At 44.9% G+C, this 17,781-nt stretch overlaps 2 protein-coding genes across 6 annotated transcripts in view; one reads left to right on the plus strand and one right to left on the minus strand.

Moving 5' to 3' along the window:
- Nucleotides 1-7,391, minus strand: FSAF1 (40S small subunit processome assembly factor 1). 2 transcript variants are annotated; one of them, XM_074818542.1, is made up of 7 exons: nt 7,247-7,391; nt 6,750-7,036; nt 4,074-4,130; nt 2,862-2,957; nt 2,078-2,164; nt 1,022-1,074; nt 1-346 (listed from the first exon to the last, which is right to left on the minus strand). In XM_074818542.1, the coding sequence occupies exons 1-7, from the start codon at nt 7,305-7,307 to the stop codon at nt 217-219; spliced, it is 771 nt and encodes a 256-aa protein (XP_074674643.1). In that variant the 5' UTR covers nt 7,308-7,391; the 3' UTR covers nt 1-216. The 2 variants fall into 2 exon arrangements, with proteins under 2 accessions (XP_074674643.1, XP_074674642.1); XM_074818541.1 differs by having other exon boundaries at nt 1,022-1,071; nt 7,247-7,376.
- GNPAT (glyceronephosphate O-acyltransferase) overlaps nt 7,355-17,781 on the plus strand; it is a 21,270-nt gene continuing 10,843 nt past the window's right edge. Inside the window, exons 1-6 of one of the 4 annotated variants that reach the window (XM_074818532.1) lie at nt 7,355-7,621; nt 11,149-11,340; nt 11,978-12,154; nt 12,997-13,126; nt 16,651-16,778; nt 17,234-17,309. In XM_074818532.1, coding sequence (XP_074674633.1) covers nt 7,370-7,621; nt 11,149-11,340; nt 11,978-12,154; nt 12,997-13,126; nt 16,651-16,778; nt 17,234-17,309 — 955 coding nt within the window. In that variant the 5' untranslated portion in view covers nt 7,355-7,369. Of the gene's footprint in view, nt 7,622-8,294; nt 8,346-11,148; nt 11,341-11,977; nt 12,155-12,996; nt 13,127-16,650; nt 16,779-17,233; nt 17,310-17,781 lie in introns of those variants that run through there. The other 3 variants (XM_074818533.1, XM_074818534.1, XM_074818535.1) reach the window with 3 other exon arrangements.

Genomic DNA, 17,781 nt, shown 5'->3' on the forward strand with positions numbered 1-17,781 from the left:
GCCTGTGTAACATTCTTTATTAAGAGTCTTATTTTTATTTATCAAATGGTAAATTCTCCTATTTTTCCCAAGGCAGAATGAAATATAGAAATCCTGCAACAACAAATAAAGTAAAAAAATTAGGATATGGTGGGAAGGCGAGAGGCTCTGTAAGTCTGTGTTGGTAGCCACATGGATTCTATCTTATGCATATTGTCCATTTCACTCATTATAAGTTCATTTGATAACTTTAGATGATTTAATTTTCTTTATGTCATAGCTTTGCAGAATCAAGGTCCCATCTCTGAATTTTCCAACTTGTCCTGCAGGCCAAATGCTAGGCACTGATTTCTTCCTTTTGGCCTTCCTGAAATAGGAAGAGGAAAAAAAAAAAATAAGAGAAGCAACAGAAACTCATGAAAATGCTTAATATGATGAAAAATGTCACCTATTTGTGCAATCAGTGTTTGGTATTATGGAATATGAAATCATAGCATGTAATGACCCCAGAATATTTATTACCTGCATAGCCATTCAAAATTTGCAGCACATTACAGAATGATTTACATTTCAAAAAGTTTAGAAACACAAAGACTTCTGGATAGAGAAAGAAGATAAAGAGTACATTTCAGTGAACCTGCTACACTATGACTAAGAATGCCACTTCATCTTTCACGCCTCTCTATACTGTGGCTCGTGTTTTGCAGAAATTATACCTCAGGGCAAGTGCTCTAAGTATGTGGCATATCCTGGGTCTGCACACAGGGATTTCCATCCATCTCACCTCCACCTGCAGTGTTAAGACATGTTGGGGCAGAACCGACGTATTTTCAGTTAAGCTGCATAACTAAAGCCTCTTGAAACTGCTAGACACAGAGCAACGTCATCATTTTGTGACCATGTTCTTCTGCAGTTGGAGAATTTCCTTCCACTGTGATCTGCATGACTTCTGGTATAAGACTGTGTATAGTTACACAGGGGAAATACACTGGGAAGGGTATACAAAAGCAAGTTAATTTTAATCATGTTAAAACCAGCTCACCTCTCCTTCCGTTCTTTCTTCTTCTTCTTGAGAGAATCACCTTTATGTTCCTGCTTTTAAAGATACATATTTTAATGGAAAAGGAACAGTGCATCTTGACTAAACAACCATCTGCACACGAAACATGAGGTATCCTTTGCTTCACAGAGCGGCAGGTTGGGAGACCTCCTGACAGGCCAAGTGATGCAACACACTATGGAGGCACTGCTAGGAGTGCCCAGAGCCCTTTCTGTCACCTTACGGAAAGTACAGCCTTCTCATGACCAACGTGCTGCCCCTGCCACATGAGGAGGCACAAATCCAGACACAGGAGGAGAGAGGCTTGCTTCTTAGGCACGTGACAGATCCTTGGGTCAAAATACGAACTTGCTACCAGGCAGGCGTGCCTAGTCGGCTGACTGAGTGTACCTGTCAAAAAGCAGGGTTCAGCCGTGTCTGGTCATGCACTAGATACACTTTGAGCCACATGACAGAGGAGAAGAAGTAGGTCCCCTGGGAAAGAGGGTGGCAGGAAACAGGCTGAGAGAGCCATTACCTGCCCCACAGCCTGCTGCCACCTACATAAGACTCCATGGGGAGACAGGGAGTAGGCTCGGAGCCAGATGGGCTGTGCTAGAGGATGGATGCAACAAAAACCTCACCCTTGCTTTAAATAATGAGCAAGATCCTAGACGGAATTGTGCTGATATAAAACCAGCTGAAGATCTGGCTCTCTGTGGTTAGACAACATGCAACAAACTTTAATTGAAGGCCATTTTTTTCCCTTAAGAGGCAAGGAAAAAAAACCCAAACCTGCTGATTTTGTGTTGTCAGTCTATCAGCCTCAAAGGATGAGGCAGTAAAACCCAGCAGAACACAAGCTTAACTCTGTGCCCTTCATACTGCACACAACCAGCTTTTACCAATGAGATGAGTCCTGCTGGAGCCAGGAACCCATTCCACGGGGAGCAGCAGGTGTCAAGCTCGGGCACTCCTCCTGCGCCTGAGGCGTTATCTGTCAAGCTCTTGGACTAGCTCTTACATGCTGCCTTTTAATACAGAAAATGTCACACAAACCTTTCCCTTATCATCCTCCTTTGCTGCTTTTTTCTCTTTCATTTTCTCTTGGTAAGTCTTGTAGTTCACATGTTCCTTCTTGGGGGGCTGCAATAAAGATTGGGAGGGATACCACTGATGAAATTTTCAAATAGGTTCAAAAAATATTCACACACTTGCATGGACAGTATTTTAGAAATAGTTTTTTTATTTTAGAAATAGTTTATTTCCTCTTGGGTGAGAGGAAGGGACTTAAGGGATGTAGGGTAGACACACAGAAACCATATCTTTCTTGGTGGAGCGAGTAGAGAGGGATGTTTATGCTCTATCAGTCCTACAAGGTTTCCACATACACACTGAGCTAGAAAGAAAACCCATCCCCTCCTCATCCACCAAAAAAGACCTACAAAATTATTTTTTTCTTTTACACTACTGATGATAAATAGAACTGAAAAGTTTTCTCCCTCTAACTCACTGGGAGAGTGAAGCTTTAAAAAGCAAACCCTTCAATTTAGTTTTGAATGGCCTGATCAAAAATTAGTAAATGTTGTTTTCCACCCCCATCAGTCATATTTCATCTATACAACTTCTCTAATAACACAACCATACTGTTTTTTCAAACATCTACAGAAAATAGACAAGACAGAATAGAAAATTTAAAAGTAAGGATAAAGTGGGAGAAGAGTCAGGGTAGGGAATCTTGTCTTTTAAAGAAGTAGTGCCAAAACCCCCCCGGTGTTTTTTTACCACTTTCCTGCACTGTAACAGCTGGATGACTGCACAGCACAAACCAAGTGACAATTACCTTGGCTCCCAGCATGATAGCACGCTCCTGTTCCCATATGCGTTGTTCCTGCTTCTTGTAGCCAGTGATTCCAAACTTGTGCACTTCCAGACGAGCCTAGAACATTACAGAAAATTGCAATTATTTCATAATTTGTCCAGCCTGTTATAAAATAACTCTTGACAGACCACAGCAAAGTTGTACTCCCAAAGAAACCCTCAATAATACCTGAAATCAGCATGCTATAAAATAAAACTAACTGAGTTTGGAGCTATACTGCAGAACAGTTAACCACTGTCCATCTAAGCTCTGAATGGGGAGGACTGTCAGGGGGACAATTTTTGATTCTCCTCATTTCACATAAAACAACACATGGAATGGATTTCCTCCACATAAAAATGAATCATGTTGTGCTGCACAAAGAACAACGAAATGTGCTACCCACAGCACCCAACATTTACAGGGTGTCCTCATTCCTTGGCTGCAGATCACTTAACCAGTTGAAAAACACAGATGGGCAGATGGTGAAGTGGTTTGACTACACACATACACATAGTTGACACTATACAAGAATACCCTGGCAAAACCTGTGGTGAATTGATAATCTTTTTAAAGTCAGTGGTTAAATCCCCACTGTTCTCAGCAGTACGGAGCTCCATGCAGAATCTCTAGTGAAAGATTTCACTGGATCACAGAACATCCCTGAGCAGATATTAGGCATATAAAACCTGCTTGCACAGATCTGTAAATGAATCAGTATCTAAGAAGGTCAATGCTAGTTATGCTCATATAAGAACAGATGAGAATAATAAGACAAATGGAAACAAGTAATCTGCTGTTTCAAAAATAGATATACTTTTTTCCCCTCCCATCTGAGATCAGAAATCCAAGATTAACACCATGGGCCTGAAAGAGCTATGCTAAACATTATGGGTACTCACATAGCTTTACACAGCTAGCGTACAGTGATCCCCTCAAATTCTCACTGAAAGATCAGAAAGAAAGGCCACAGAGTTGCAACATGCCTCTCTTCACACAAAGCAGTTGACAACAGCCAGCATGTTCCTCCTTTGGCATGGCATGCAGTCAAAATTACCTGTTAGGAAATCCTCACCTACAAGATAACCTTTCTTGGAAGCGTTTCCCATTGGTCCCACTGTAGCTTTCCCAAGGATATAAATACACATACCTGCACACTAAAATAGTGAGATTAGATAGGTCCCACTGACTTACTTTTTCAAAGTTAAATTCTTGTTCGTTTGCATGTTTCTCTTCATCCAATATTTTGGTCTATAAACAAAATAAAACAATTTGAATTAATATAACAAGGAACACCAGTTTAAATGCTGATTATGATAGTTTTTTGGAAAGCAGTGAAATGTAAAAAGAGTTGTAGAGAAGACCATACAGCTTTCCAGCAGTATATTTTTCTAGCTTTATTACCTGGATTTATGAAAAGAGACACTCTCAACAGCATTTTTAATATGTATATCTTATAGGGTCTTACTGGAACAACCTTGCACAATTTATAGGATACCATTATAGCACAGTGCATATAGCTTTATCCTGCATTTTCTTGCCTGGATCATCTGCTAAGATATTAACAGCTGCAATTAATTTTTATACTTTCAAGAATAAATTACATTTTATATGTAAGTATATGTATATATAAAACCTGCCACGTGAGCGACATGTCATGCATATTTCCATTTCCAAATCCGTACCAAACTGCTAATGCAGGACAGGACATGAACTTTTAAGTCATTTTGTTTGAGACAGAGAGGGCAGTGGTAACAGTGCAGTGGTAATAGCACATGTACCAACAGCTGGTGGCAACACGCAGAAAACTGCATGGACATACATTAGTGCACATATCCAGCTTAACTAATGCAAGAGAAACAGCTCCAGAGGATGCACTGTCACTAAATGGCAGATCCCACTTAATGCTGTCTAAAGAAACCACTTGCTCAAAACGAGATCAGTGAAAACTACATCTTTTATACTCATGATTTACACTGAGACCTTCCATCAGCAGTTCTCAGTTTGGAGGAACTCTCGGGAGGGGGTGGGGGGCAGATCATATCCTAGGAAGAAAAAGAAGTGCAAAATCCCCAGGGAGAGCTCCACACCTGCTCGCTATGGGAGTGTCCCAGATGGGACATTTCAGAGAAGTAACAAATCTCCAAAGGTTATTTTAGACTGCGTCCGACTCCTGATTTCAGGGAGGACATGCTGAACCACCTCTCTGAGCGTATGGTCTGCCTGCTCCCAATTGTGCTGACGCAGGCAGACAAACTGCAGTCTGTTCAAGAGTAGCATCCACTTGCTCGTCTTTCCCTGTTTGCTCTCAAGGGCACTATCCCCTCTAAGGAAGCAGGAGTACAACAGATGTATTAAAACTGAACCTGAACGCTTTTAATGCATTTCCTTTTCACTCTCCAGGACATTAAGTCACACTGAGTCACAGGTTCAGGTCCCACGGTACATCAGGGCTTCCCTCTGCATCTACCAAAGCCAAACCCAAACATCTCTCAACTCTGAAAAAGCCTCTATATAAAACTGTCCATTTTGACCACAAATAAACCTGGTTATTTTCAGAGCATTTTACTAACAAGCGTAACACCAGTCTTTTCAGGCAGAAAAACTTAAGTTATAAAAAGCATAAGAAAATAAGTATCTAGGGCAATTTTTAGAGGAAAACGTGCCCGAAAAAGCACAAAAGTTTATGGATTCAACCAGCCGCTTGGTCAGTCTCTTGAACTTCCCAATTCTAAGCAGTCAAACCCCAGGTATCAGTAAGTGTCCCTGAATTCAAGACAGCCATGTGTTGGTCCATCTGGACTTACTTTAGAATTGGGCTTCTGATGTTATGACCATAAACATGACTTAAAGAAAACAAACAGAGAAACTATAAGATCTGGAGACCGATCAACAAGCAAGGGACCCTCTGCTTGGTGTGGAAGGCAGCTCAGCTTACAGCCAAGCCTATCCAGGCCTCTCTGTTGAAGCAACTCAGCTACAGTTTCTGGTAGCATGAGGGAATTTAGCATGAACAAACCAAACCAGAAGACTGAGATCTAATGCTGTCATGCCTTCCCCATCGACCACCCAACACTGATACTCCAAGCCGCATGTTGCTTGTGAACAGCCGAGCGTTGCTGCGATGCCAGAGAAGAGAAGGAAGCTTTGGCACCTCACACCCACACCTATTAATGAGAACAGAGCAGCACACAAAACGCTTAGGCACAGAAGTAGCCAAGAGGCTTTGCTTCCCGTTTCATTCACTTCTTGCTGTATTGGCAGTCCTATCTGCAGATCAATTTATTTTGCTGGATATATCTATTTCAAATATAGTATACTTATCCAGGGATCTCCTGAAATTGGAAAAAAAAAAAGTCTTCAAGTCCTGCCCCCACCCCTGCTTCAGCCTGCCCCGGTCAGCAGCCCAGCTGGAAATCAGCAGGACTGGATGCCATCAAGCTGAGCACACAGATCGCCAAAGAATCCCGGATTTCCAGGCAGTTGTGTTAGCAAGAGGGAAGACTAGGCACGGAAGGGGGAATTATGGAAGGTATCTCACAATTTATGGTGGCAGACTGGAGAGACAGGAAAAAAAAAAAGCGCCGAACACGCAAAGAGTTTTGTTTGGTTTTAACTGTCACCAGAAGTGGGCATCCCAGTCCAGCACCTGCTCAATGTCAAGTCTTCGGCGTGGCTTATAAAAAAAAAAAATAACCGCGCTTTAAAGAACCAGCAAGATATTCAGCAGTATCGGTGCAGTGCCCAAGGAAGGCACCCCGTGACAAGGTGGCCCCTGCTCGGGGCCAGCAGCACCCATGCCTGCAGGAAAGGGACCCACCCGACCCCCCCACTCACCGCCCGGCCCCCCCACTCACCGCCCGGCCCTACCTGGGCACCGCCGGTGGGTGCTGCCGAGGGGCTGGGCCGCCCCTTCCTCTTCCTCCCACGAAACACCACGACCTCCACGGCCGGGGGTGCGGCGGGTGGCGGCGGGACGGCGGCGGCGCCCAGCTCGGCCCGCAGCTCCCCGAAAAAGTCGCGGGCTCCGCGCCGCCCGCCCGCCGCCCCGCCGGCACTACCCGCCGCCGGCTGCGGTTCCCGGCTCTCCTGCTCCGCCGCCGCCCCTGCGCTCGCCGCACAGTCCTCCGCGGCACGCCGAGGGCTGGGCTCCTCACCTGCGTGCCGAACACATGCCCCGGGTCAGCTGTGCGCGACAGCCATCACTCCGCTTCAGAGTGAACACGCCCGGCCTCCTCCCTTCCCCGGCCCCCAGGGAAGGCCGCAGTGCTGCCGGCCTCGGCACAGTGCCCAGCCCCACTCCGCACCGCTGAGCGGCCCGCGGCGTGGCGTGGCGTGGCGCGGCGCGGCCCCGCTCTCTCACCCACCCAGGTCGTAGAGGGCGCCGAGCACCGCCTCCAGCCGGCGGCACGGCTCCCGCGACCCCATGGCTGCTGCGGGGCGGCGGGCGGAAGGACATTTGATCCCCAGCGGCTCCCGTCGCCCCCAAGATGGCGCCGCCCATCGCGCTGTCTCCCCGCCCTCCCCCGCGCCTGCCGCAGCGCACCGGGCAGCCGGGCCGGGGCGGCGCGGGGCCATGGGCGCCGCGGGCGGCGGCTGCGGGCGGGAGACCGCCGCGACGGGGTAGGGCGGGCGAGCGGGGCGCGGGGCGGCGCGGCGGAGCTCGCAGGACCATGGCGGCGGCGGCGGCGGCGGGAGCAGCGGCGCCCGGGCGGGCGCGGCGAGGGGCGCCCATGTACTCGGTAGGCAGCGGCGGCGCGGGGGGAGCGGGGTGTGGTGCCGCGGGGGAAGGGGGCCGCCCGCCTCACCCCCGCGCCGCGTCGGTGCCGTTCACTCTGAAGCGGAGTGACGGCGCTTGGCGCGACCTCCCGCCCACCCGCTTTGGGGCTCTGGAGGGGGGGTTTCCAGGGTTTCTGCTGGGCGCGGGTGTGTCGCGCACAAGCCTCCCCGGCCCTACCCCTATCGCGGGGCGGGGGCAGGCGGCGGCGGCGCGGCCCTGGAGCGGGGGCTGCGCGCTGCCGGACTCGGGAGGGGACGAGGCCTCTCCCGGGCCCCGGCGGGGGCAGGTCGCGGCCAAGCGGGAACTGGACGTTTCCCCTCAGAAGCTCACCTTCCCCAGCCACTGCAGGCCCCTAGCCCGCCTCGCCTCCACAGTACCAGTCGTGTCACTCACGACAGTCACAGCTCCCGCTTCCGAGTGCCGCTTTTCCCCTCAGATACGCTGTGAAACGCCAGCCGGCCTAAAAAGGGTGGGAAGCGGCTGGGACTCTTCTTTAGAGAGGTTTTGTCCAGCAGCCCTGGGACCAGGCCTGGCGGAGAGGCTGGCTGGGCAGCAGGTGCCCGAGCACCGGGCGCTTCACCAGGCTGCCCCGCGGCTGCACCAGAACCTGCCAGTGACGACGAATTCAGCACTAGAAAATTGTCACGGAGATGGAGTGGCCAAAGCGGATTTTCCTGCGTTACATGGTAGAAATGACTTCATTGACCTTGTTTTTTCTCTGCGGCTCCTATGCCAGCCTCAGACAAGGAGATTTGGGCGTGGGGTTCTAACCCCCCCCTCTCTACTTGCATTAGGAGGAGGGGACTGGGGAGAGGGGGAAACAGCTCCTGGTTTCAGCAGAGATTCCCACACTACTCTCCTATGTCTCCTTGGCTGTACGCTGGTATCCCAAGTGCACCATGAGCACCCTCGTTTTATTGCTTTCAAAGGTTATTTGGAAGGAGAGGAGTTCCAGGCTCCTGCTGTTTTGCTTTTGTACTTCACCGATGTTGCAGTAACACTGCACGTAACTGAATTTTCCTGTGTCAAGGTTTCCAACAGCCTATTTTCTAAATGTGCTTTCAACTAAGCAATTGAACCTGGAGGAACAGTTTGGCCATAATGTGTAAAAGCAGCATTATTCTTCTTAAGTGTTTAGTAAAGTGTGTGTTTTGGCTCCCTCAGCACTACTTCAGTACGGGGCGTGAAAATAACTATTGCCACGGAGAGAAATCAGTTGCACGTCAAATCTGGAGACATCAAATGGGGAGCAGTGGCAGAGAGGTGACTTTTCAATTGACCGTGGCCTTTACAAAACGCTGGTTGCCAGAGCTGTGTTGGAGAACGGCTGTAGCAGCACGGTGACTGCTGATGTGGCCAATGATACCCGAGCTGATTGCTGCGTTTCTTTGTCTGGGTTTCGTGTAGTTGCACGTTGCAGGATTTAAACTTTGCTAATTGACATAAATGTTGCTTAGATTTTCTGAGCAATAACTTGTCGCATACTGATGTAAGTAGGTGTATACTTAGAGACAACTAATGTTTTCTGATGCTATTCTGAGCTATCTTTTTTGCTATTACAGAGTATAAGGGATTTTTCTTCTGTTTATTTTTATTCGAGGGGGTAGATATAAGGTATCAATGACAACAGATGATTAATACAAGCTATTACCAGTCCTCTTAACAGTTCTTAGCTTACTTGGCTCTTGCAAAACATCAACTAGTTGAATGTTGTGGAAGAAGAAAGATTGAAAACTATAATGGTAAAGTGTATAGGAAAAAAAACCCCTAAAAGTTTTAAATGAATATGGGCCCGGGTTTAATACCTTGTATAGGATTGTTTTAAAAGTCCATGGAGAGTTCGTTTCTGCAGTTACTGTGGGACAACTCTCTAAATTACAGTAGTGCGAAGAAAAGTTAGATGACCTACAAAATACTACTGTAGTAGAAGGATGGTATCCAAATTTGACTATACTGTGTGGGGAAAAGAATATGAGAAGGTCAAATGTTATAGCAGGATTTCTGTTCTCTGATAAAATGAAATTGGCTTTCGATACAGTTGAGGCTTTGAAGGATTTTTTTGTGATTCTTAAGTGGAGATATTCCTGATTTGAGATTTTTTGGTTTGTTTTGCTGAATTATCTTGTCTCAATGAATGGACAGGAACTAAATGTTTGTTCTCTACTTACATTAAATGTCAACTGCTTTGAGAGTGTTGCTGATGTGGCTGTGGTCAGCTGGCAGTGAAACCTGACTCCCTCTCCCAAGGTTGAAAACCCAGCCGCCACTGCTGGGCGTTTTGCTTATCTCTTCCTGGTGTTCTTCTGTATGTTTGCTGGCCAGGCTTACCTCTCAACACCAGCAAAGGTTACTGAAAGAGCCCAGGAAACAGCATGTTTTACCCTTCCATTATCAGACTGGTTCTGCACAGGTTGTATATAGGGAGAGGAGGAAGAATGAATGGAAGGGATGCCTGTGCTACCCTTCAAGTGATGCTGTAGAGGAAGTCATAAGCATTTTTATTTTTAGCATCTTCTTCTAATAAATATGTTTGATCATAACCAGTACTTTTGTATTTGTGTTTCACAGAGGCTTGCTCCAGTTGCCTTGCTTGTCTGGTGGCTATTGCTGATGTTTTGAAGTTTAGAGAAATACATTTTCAGTTTTGGAAGGACTGAGGGGTCATTCATACAAATTGTGGTGTTCTAGAAGATAATAGGAGACATCTCTCTCCAGCACAGGGGATGCCTACTGACTTAAGGGGAAGAGTTTTGTCACTGATATTTCTGCAGCAGGATGGATCCACAATTAGTTCTTGATGTACCATTTGTTTTCCGGCTTAGCAGTGGTGTTGGTTACTCAGAGGCTGTGCTCTCTTTACCTGTGTGTGTACCATATTGTATTTTGATCTTCACATGGCTGATAATGTGGTTTTTTTGTTTGTTCCTGCCTGACTGTGTTTTATGTACCTTATGTCCAAGCTTGGTGAAAGCCAGCACAAATCACTAAAGTCCCAGATGCAACTGAAAGTAGCAGGGATTATTTTTTTATGTGTTGACGATTATGTTTTTATAATGTCATTATGGCATTGTCTTCATGCAGCTATGAGAGTCAGAATCAAAGGTATTTTAGTTAATACCTATTAATCATGGAGAAGCTGGAGGCAAGGCACTTTAGCTTTCAAAGCCCAGGCGTTTTCTCAACTTCTTCCTCTTGGGCAGAATTAAGTAACGTGGCATAGGGTGATTTGGGGATCTTTGCAGTTGGAAAGGGTTGAGGTTTTGTTTTGGTTTTTTTTTCCCCTTTTCTTTTTAGTTTCTTTCTGCAGCATTGTTCCAAGCAGGTAATATTTGTTCATGCACTCAGAGTGTGGAATGCAAACAGTATAGAAAGCTAAAAATAAACCCCAAAGATTGCAAAAGTATGGCGTGCTATTATTTTGGTACTGTAGCCAAGCAGACCACTGAATGGCTAGAGGCAGTGTCTCATTCTTTATTTGTGTGTTCCCAGCAGAAAGAGCTCATGTCAAAGAAAAGAGATGAGTTTGAAGATATCTTGGAGGAAAGACGATTGTCCAGTGACTTGAGATACGCAATGAAATGTTATACTCCTGTGATCTACAAGGGACTTTCACCTTGCAAGCCAAACGCTATTAAAAGTGCTGTTCTCCAGTCAGAGCAAGTTCAATATGTTATCAAGCAGGTGAGGCTGGAGATTGAGCTGTAAGACGACGTGCATTGAACACAGACAAGCTTTGTGTGGCAGCAGGGAAAAAGATGATTATTGCTGACCTTGTCAAACATGACAGCTATAGTTTGAAAGATAGTCCAATAAATTAGTAACATTAGAAAGAAATTGAAGCATGATAGGGCTGAGGTTCTTCAGCCAAGTCTTAAAATCTAACCCAAATGCACTTCAAAGATTTACGTTGTGAATATCCCTGCAAACATAGGTTTCATTTTACTAGTCAAAATTGCACACAGCCTTCTTCAGATCAGTAATATAAGAAATGTTCTTTGAATTTAAATCTCCTCTGAAGATGCTAGAGGTTAAAACATTCAGATGGGGTGTTTGGGGGGGGAAAATTGTTGTACACTCTTCCCCCCCCACCATTGACATCTAAGCTTATTCTTGATTTTGAACAGCTTTAACTTGGCTTTCTCTTGTTGGCTGACACCAAAGAGATTCTGTATGATTAGATGCATGCCTATCACATAAAATATAATCTTGTGGACTGTTGCAGTAGTTCTGCCATAATTGTCGTGGCACATAGAACGGTGTGCGTGGGCAGGGAGAAGGGAACAACATCTGACTGCTGTTTTGTTTTGTTTCTCTTTAGTTAGCAAAAGAGATGGGAGAATCACCTGATATTATTCAAGAAGAAGCCACGGAAATCCTGGATGAGATGGGCCACAGTATGCAATTAGGAGCTGTCAGATTTTTTGCATTTACATTGAGCAAAATATTTAAACAACTTTTCCAGAGAGTTTGTGTGAATGAAGAAGGAATGCAGAGAGTGAGTACTGGTGGGGGAAAAAAAAGTTCTAATATTTTCATATACCAGTCACATGGACAAAGGCTCTAATCTTTGCTTCAAGTAACAAATATGAAAAATACCTTTTGAAAAAAAAAGACTGCACTTGTGTTTGTTACTTCATTTCTTAATAAGCGTGAGGGGAAAGACAGATGATATATAAGTATTTTAGAGGCAAACAGCAGGACTTTTTGTACATTTTCTAAATGCTTCCTATGGTAAGGAATACCATGTGTCAGCGATTTTGTTAGATCAGCCACTGAGAGAGTTTTTCTATCTGATACTGTACATTTAATAATGTATTTAGCTAAATTGGGGATGAAAACCTAATGTTATGTGGCTGAGTGGGTTGGCTGTTCTGCAAAACCTTCATACAGCTAAGAATGGTGAAATATTGTGCACCTCTGAGGCAGCTAATGCTTTAAATTTGCCTCAGTTACCTGGGGAGCTCTTGTCCCCCTGTTTCATTGCAGGATGCCGCTGTTCTGGAGGGTGCAGCACATTCCCTGGAAGACAGCGATGTCAGCCCTGACAACCCCTGTTGGGTTTCTCATCCCCATCAAAAGGGATTTGAATTAGACTATCAAGCCCTGGCTTTTGAGTCCTGTGATGCTTGTAAACCACAGGTTGCTAGTCTGGAAACAATTGCTCCAAATTTCCTGTGGTTCCATGCTGAAAAAGGTATAGAGTATGTGGTCAGAGAAACCACCCTCAAACAAATCAGTTTCTGTTTGCCTTAAGCCCTGTGAAGTTCTGTACTGTAAATTTCAACAGTCAATCTGTAAATACTGGAACAATATTGTTTGTGCTGGTATTTTTTTCAGTTGCAACACGCCATTCAGGAGCATCCAGTTGTACTGCTGCCCAGTCACCGAAGCTACGTAGACTTTCTGATGCTGTCTTATTTGCTATATACGTATGACTTGGCTTTGCCTGTTATTGCTGCAGGAATAGGCAAGTATGTTCTTTTAACAATATTTTCAGGATTCAGAGAATTGGTAGCAAGGAGTCTGGTAACTGCTACTATAAGTAGTTGTTTTTAACTTCTGTTCCAAATATGTCTTGTTAAAACCTCTTTGGGTGAGATGCTCACAGCATCTGAAAGCTTCCCATTGCTCCTGAGTCCAATCAAAGGTGAATTTTTTCATAGCAAGTTCACCCAGAACTCTGTAGACCCAAGGCTGGGGCAAAGACAGGTGTTGTGAAGACTTCTATGTTGCTTTTTTGGCCTGGGAACAGGTGAAAACTTGCCCAAGAGCTACTGTGTATGCAGAACCCTTTGTGATTCTTTGTACAGTTTTAAGCGCAGTCATAGTAGCCAGATATGAAGTGCCAGCCACCGCGGGCTTGTTGCTGGTGCGACTGATTCCCTTGAAGGATTGGCAGGACTCTGTTATGTGAAGTGCTGAGAACAGAGCTAGCTGGGAAACGAAATTTCACATCAGAGGTCACAATTTTAGACATACTTAATTCTAAAGCAGATGAAGCCAGTATATTTGCGGGAAACAATTCTTGAAGACTTTAACAGTGAATATCTTCTGAGTTAATGTGCTTTTTGAAAATCCAAACCCTGACAGCACTTAACTGAGAAACCTGATCTTGGAAGTTTCAGGTATCAACCAGGTCTTCTAAGCAGGCAGATGACAACCTCGGGTCTGGTGCAGTGCTGTAATGTACACAGGCAAGGTAGCAAAGATCTGGAACCTACTACTCTACTGTAGTCTACTTTTCCAGTCAGGGGGTTAGGAAAACCAGTATAAAATCAACAGAAGCTGGGAGAATGTGCTTTCTAGGGAAGATGAGATTCTGCTGATCTTTGAGTTAGTGGTACCTTGCTTCTGGGTGATGCACGTTAGATTCTGGTGAATTCAGAAGTTGGAGTCTCATAGCTGCCTTGATCAAGGTGTTGCAGCTGCTCACCTGTCGTGTATTGTTCAGAATCTGTGCACATGCTGTCATAGGTATCAGTGTAATCTTTTGCTGACTTTTGGATTAGAGCCTTTTTGAGTTTGGAGCCTCAAAACAGTATCTTGAGATACTATTTGCTTAGCTGAGAGGGATTTTTTTAGTGATTAACATTTTTTTGAAGTGTTTTGGGGTCAAAGTTCTTCAGAATTAGAGGCTTGCTGCTTGATTGTACTGCTGCATGTGTGTATTAAATTTCTCTGGAGAAAACACAGTTCTCTATGGTTCTAGTTGTATCTACTGCATATTGTGTAAGAGGTTCACAAGATGCGGTTTACAAACTCACTCTCAAAGTGGTACTTAATGCTGAATGCAGAGACGCTCTCCTGATATAGATGGTAAGTGCCTCTGATTTATTAGTTATCACTTGGTTTCAAGCAACATATGGAAAGATCTATGGGGATTAGCTAAGCGAAGGTAAACAGTTGCCAGTAACATCAGAGTACATGCTCATACAGTACATTAACAGGAATCTAGCTGGTGCTGGGGTCATGTTTCTGTCTCAGGCCTTGGGAGCAAGTCAGATTAGAGGCTGTTGTGGTTTGAGCCCAGAGGGAAACTGTGCACTGTGCAGCCGTTTGCTCACTCCTTCTCCCTCAGGAAAGGGAAGGAGAAAAATACAACAAAAGGCTCGGAAATCGAGATAAGGACAGGGAAGGATGACTCGCCCGTTATGGGCACAGGCAAAAGACAGACTTGTTAGGGGAAGAAAAAGAACATCAATTTAATTCAAACACCACCAACAACACTTAACAAACAGAGCAGGACAGTGAGAGGCTTTACCACATCTTAAAAACACCTTCCCCTCACCCCTCCCTTCTTCCCTGGCTGAGTTTTTTGCTCCTGATTTCTCTACCTCCTCCCCCTGCAGTGGCGCAGGGGGCAGGGAATGGGGGTTGCAGTCAGTCCCTCATACATTGCTGAGGAGGAAGGAGCGGCAGAAACAGAGGACTCCTCACACTCTTTCCCTGCTCCAGCATGGTGTCCCTCTCACAGGAGACAGTATTCCATGAACTTTCTCCGACATAAGTCCTTCCCATGGGTTGCAGCTGATCCAAGCTGCTCCAGGGTGGGTCCCTCCCACGTGTTGCAGTCTTGCCAGCACTGAACTACAACAATGCAGACTTCCCGCAGAGTCCCGGCCTTCTTCGGGTGCAGCCACTTTCTCTGGCATTGGGTCCTCTGAGGGCTGCAGGGGGGCTCTGCCTTGGCACACCTCCCCCCCTTCCTCCCCCTCCTTTATTCCACTGACCTCAGTGTTTGCGTAAGTGTCTCCCTCAGAACTCCTCCTCACAACTCCAACTCCTCCTCCCAGGTTCCCCTTCTTAAATATGTTATCACAGAGGCACGGCCACCATCGCTAATTGGCTCGGCCTTGGCGCAGAGGTGGGTCCAACTTGGAGCTGGGGGAGCTGTAGCCGCTTCCCTCAGTACCAAACCTCCACCACACAAACACACAAACCCAACACATCGGTGCAGAGCTGGTGAGGTGGTGTGGGCTTGAGGTATGTGAAAGGATGCGCTTTGGTCCCAGTTTGTGTGGTAGCAGTGTGATGGGAAGAGGCATTGGGCATGCAGCCAGCATCCTGATTGGGAGGTTGAGTACACGGCAGGAGGGTGGAAGTAAGAGAGGCGATAGAGTCTATGTTGTGGTGAGAGGAAGGTTAGTAGGAGGGTAAGGGAAAGAGATGGACTTCTGCACATGGGAAGCTCTGACAGCTGCTATTGCTGCCCAGGGTCTTGTAGCCAATTTCTTTTTATCTATTTTTTCTTATATATATATATATATGTCACATATATGTGTGTGTGACACAGTATATGACATCTTCAAAGCAGTCATTGTTCGTGTCGCAGCAGGAAATGTGAATTTATTTTACTGAGTGAGTATCTGTTCTCAAGTGTTTCATGGATTGAGGTGGCAAGGAGGCTGAAACAGCACATGGCCAGCTGCTGCATAGACTCATTTTAAATGCTTCCCTAATAAATTTGTAATGGTGTTTCCTGGTTTTGACAAGTTAAACATTGACCATGGTTGCTTAAAACTGGAAAACTAAAAAATTTTAGCTGGTTTGGTGTACACCTCCCAAAGTGATGAGTCAGGATCATAAATGGTGTAATATAGTGTAATTGGTCAGTTAATTTCTGTGTCTTCTAGGATACATTCAGTGGTAACTGATCTGTCTGAAGATGAGTGAGACAACGTACTTCAAAAACTTAGTCTTTATTACGGTTGAAATCTGGCCATTTAAATTACAAAAATAAATTGCTCTGAGTGAATGCTGCTTACAAAAAAAATTTGAAAGCATATTATAATATGCGATTCATGTCTGTGTAAGTCTTGTTAGACAATCTGAGAGCAAATAAAGGTATTTGCAGCAACAGGATCCTTGAAAGAGATCTTCTTTGTTCTGATCATTGAATCAGTATATTAAAGAAAATGGTTGATTCTGCTGGTTGATATTAACCTGTAAGTTCTGTGTATGTGGTTTTGTTTTTGTTTTATTACTTTTCAGATTTCCTAGGAATGAAAATAGTTGGTGAGCTGCTACGAAGGGCAGGTGCCTTTTTTATGCGACGTTCCTTTGGTGGGAACAGACTCTACTGGGCCGTGTTTGCTGAATATGTAAAAACCATGTTAAGGGTAAATAAATTAATGAACTCTCAAAATGTATGCCTAAGAAATACTTCGTTGGAATGATTCATGTGCAATGTGCAAGATGTTATAGCTAGGTGACTGAAAGTCTTCACTGTGATCTGATTAAATGCATTTTACCTAAGAATTGCTATAAGTGAAGAGCATGTGTGCACTCTCTTATTATAGTTCAGCAGTAGATGGTAAACAAATTGCTGCTCATCAGTTGCTTTGGATCATGTGCCCATATCTCATGACAGACACAATATTTTTGTTAATTTAACTATATGGTGTGGCAAATACAGTGGATGAATATAGGCTTAGAGATGACTGAAGTTAGACATGCATGGCGTCCAGTAAAAAAAGCTTACGTACATTTTAATTACTTAAAACTATTTGTGGGCAGTAAAGAAGAAATGTTTTTATTTTTCTGACCAGCTTTTTTGTTTGTTTTACTTTTGAAGAGTGGCTATGCCCCAATTGAATTTTTTCTTGAAGGAACTAGAAGCCGCACCGCCAAGACTCTGACTCCAAAGTTTGGTAGGTTTGTTGAAAACTTATCACTTTTCATGATTATTAGTGTTTTCATTAGTGGCTTTGTGCTTTGTAAGTTCTTCATACAGGAAGGGATGTTAAAGTGGTGGTCTTTTGGAATAGTGGAAAACACTATGGTTGGGGTTCCAAGGCCATACAAAGAATGGCAGTAAGAGTCTCTTGCACTCCACTGCTTTCTCTCCCTTTGCCCTGTTGTGTACTTAATTGCATAACTCTTCACCCTTTTCTTTATAGAAAATAGGCATCCCCTGACTAGCAGAGAAATATTGTAAGCTAACTGTAAAAGTAATGGGGAATCTTTAGAAAGAAGATGCTGTGTGAGTGCAGGGCAGTGCTGCCGAAAAGAGCACAAATAGCTGTCCAAATGCATTGCTTACATTTACTGTCTGTTTAAAGCTTGGGCAATGTCTTGTGCTTCTGCTTGCTTGAAGAGAGAACAGGCACAGTGCACACCTAT

The sequence above is a fragment of the Strix aluco genome, chromosome 3, assembly GCF_031877795.1.
Source record: "Strix aluco isolate bStrAlu1 chromosome 3, bStrAlu1.hap1, whole genome shotgun sequence".
In the NCBI taxonomy this organism is placed as follows: Eukaryota; Metazoa; Chordata; class Aves; order Strigiformes; family Strigidae; genus Strix; species Strix aluco.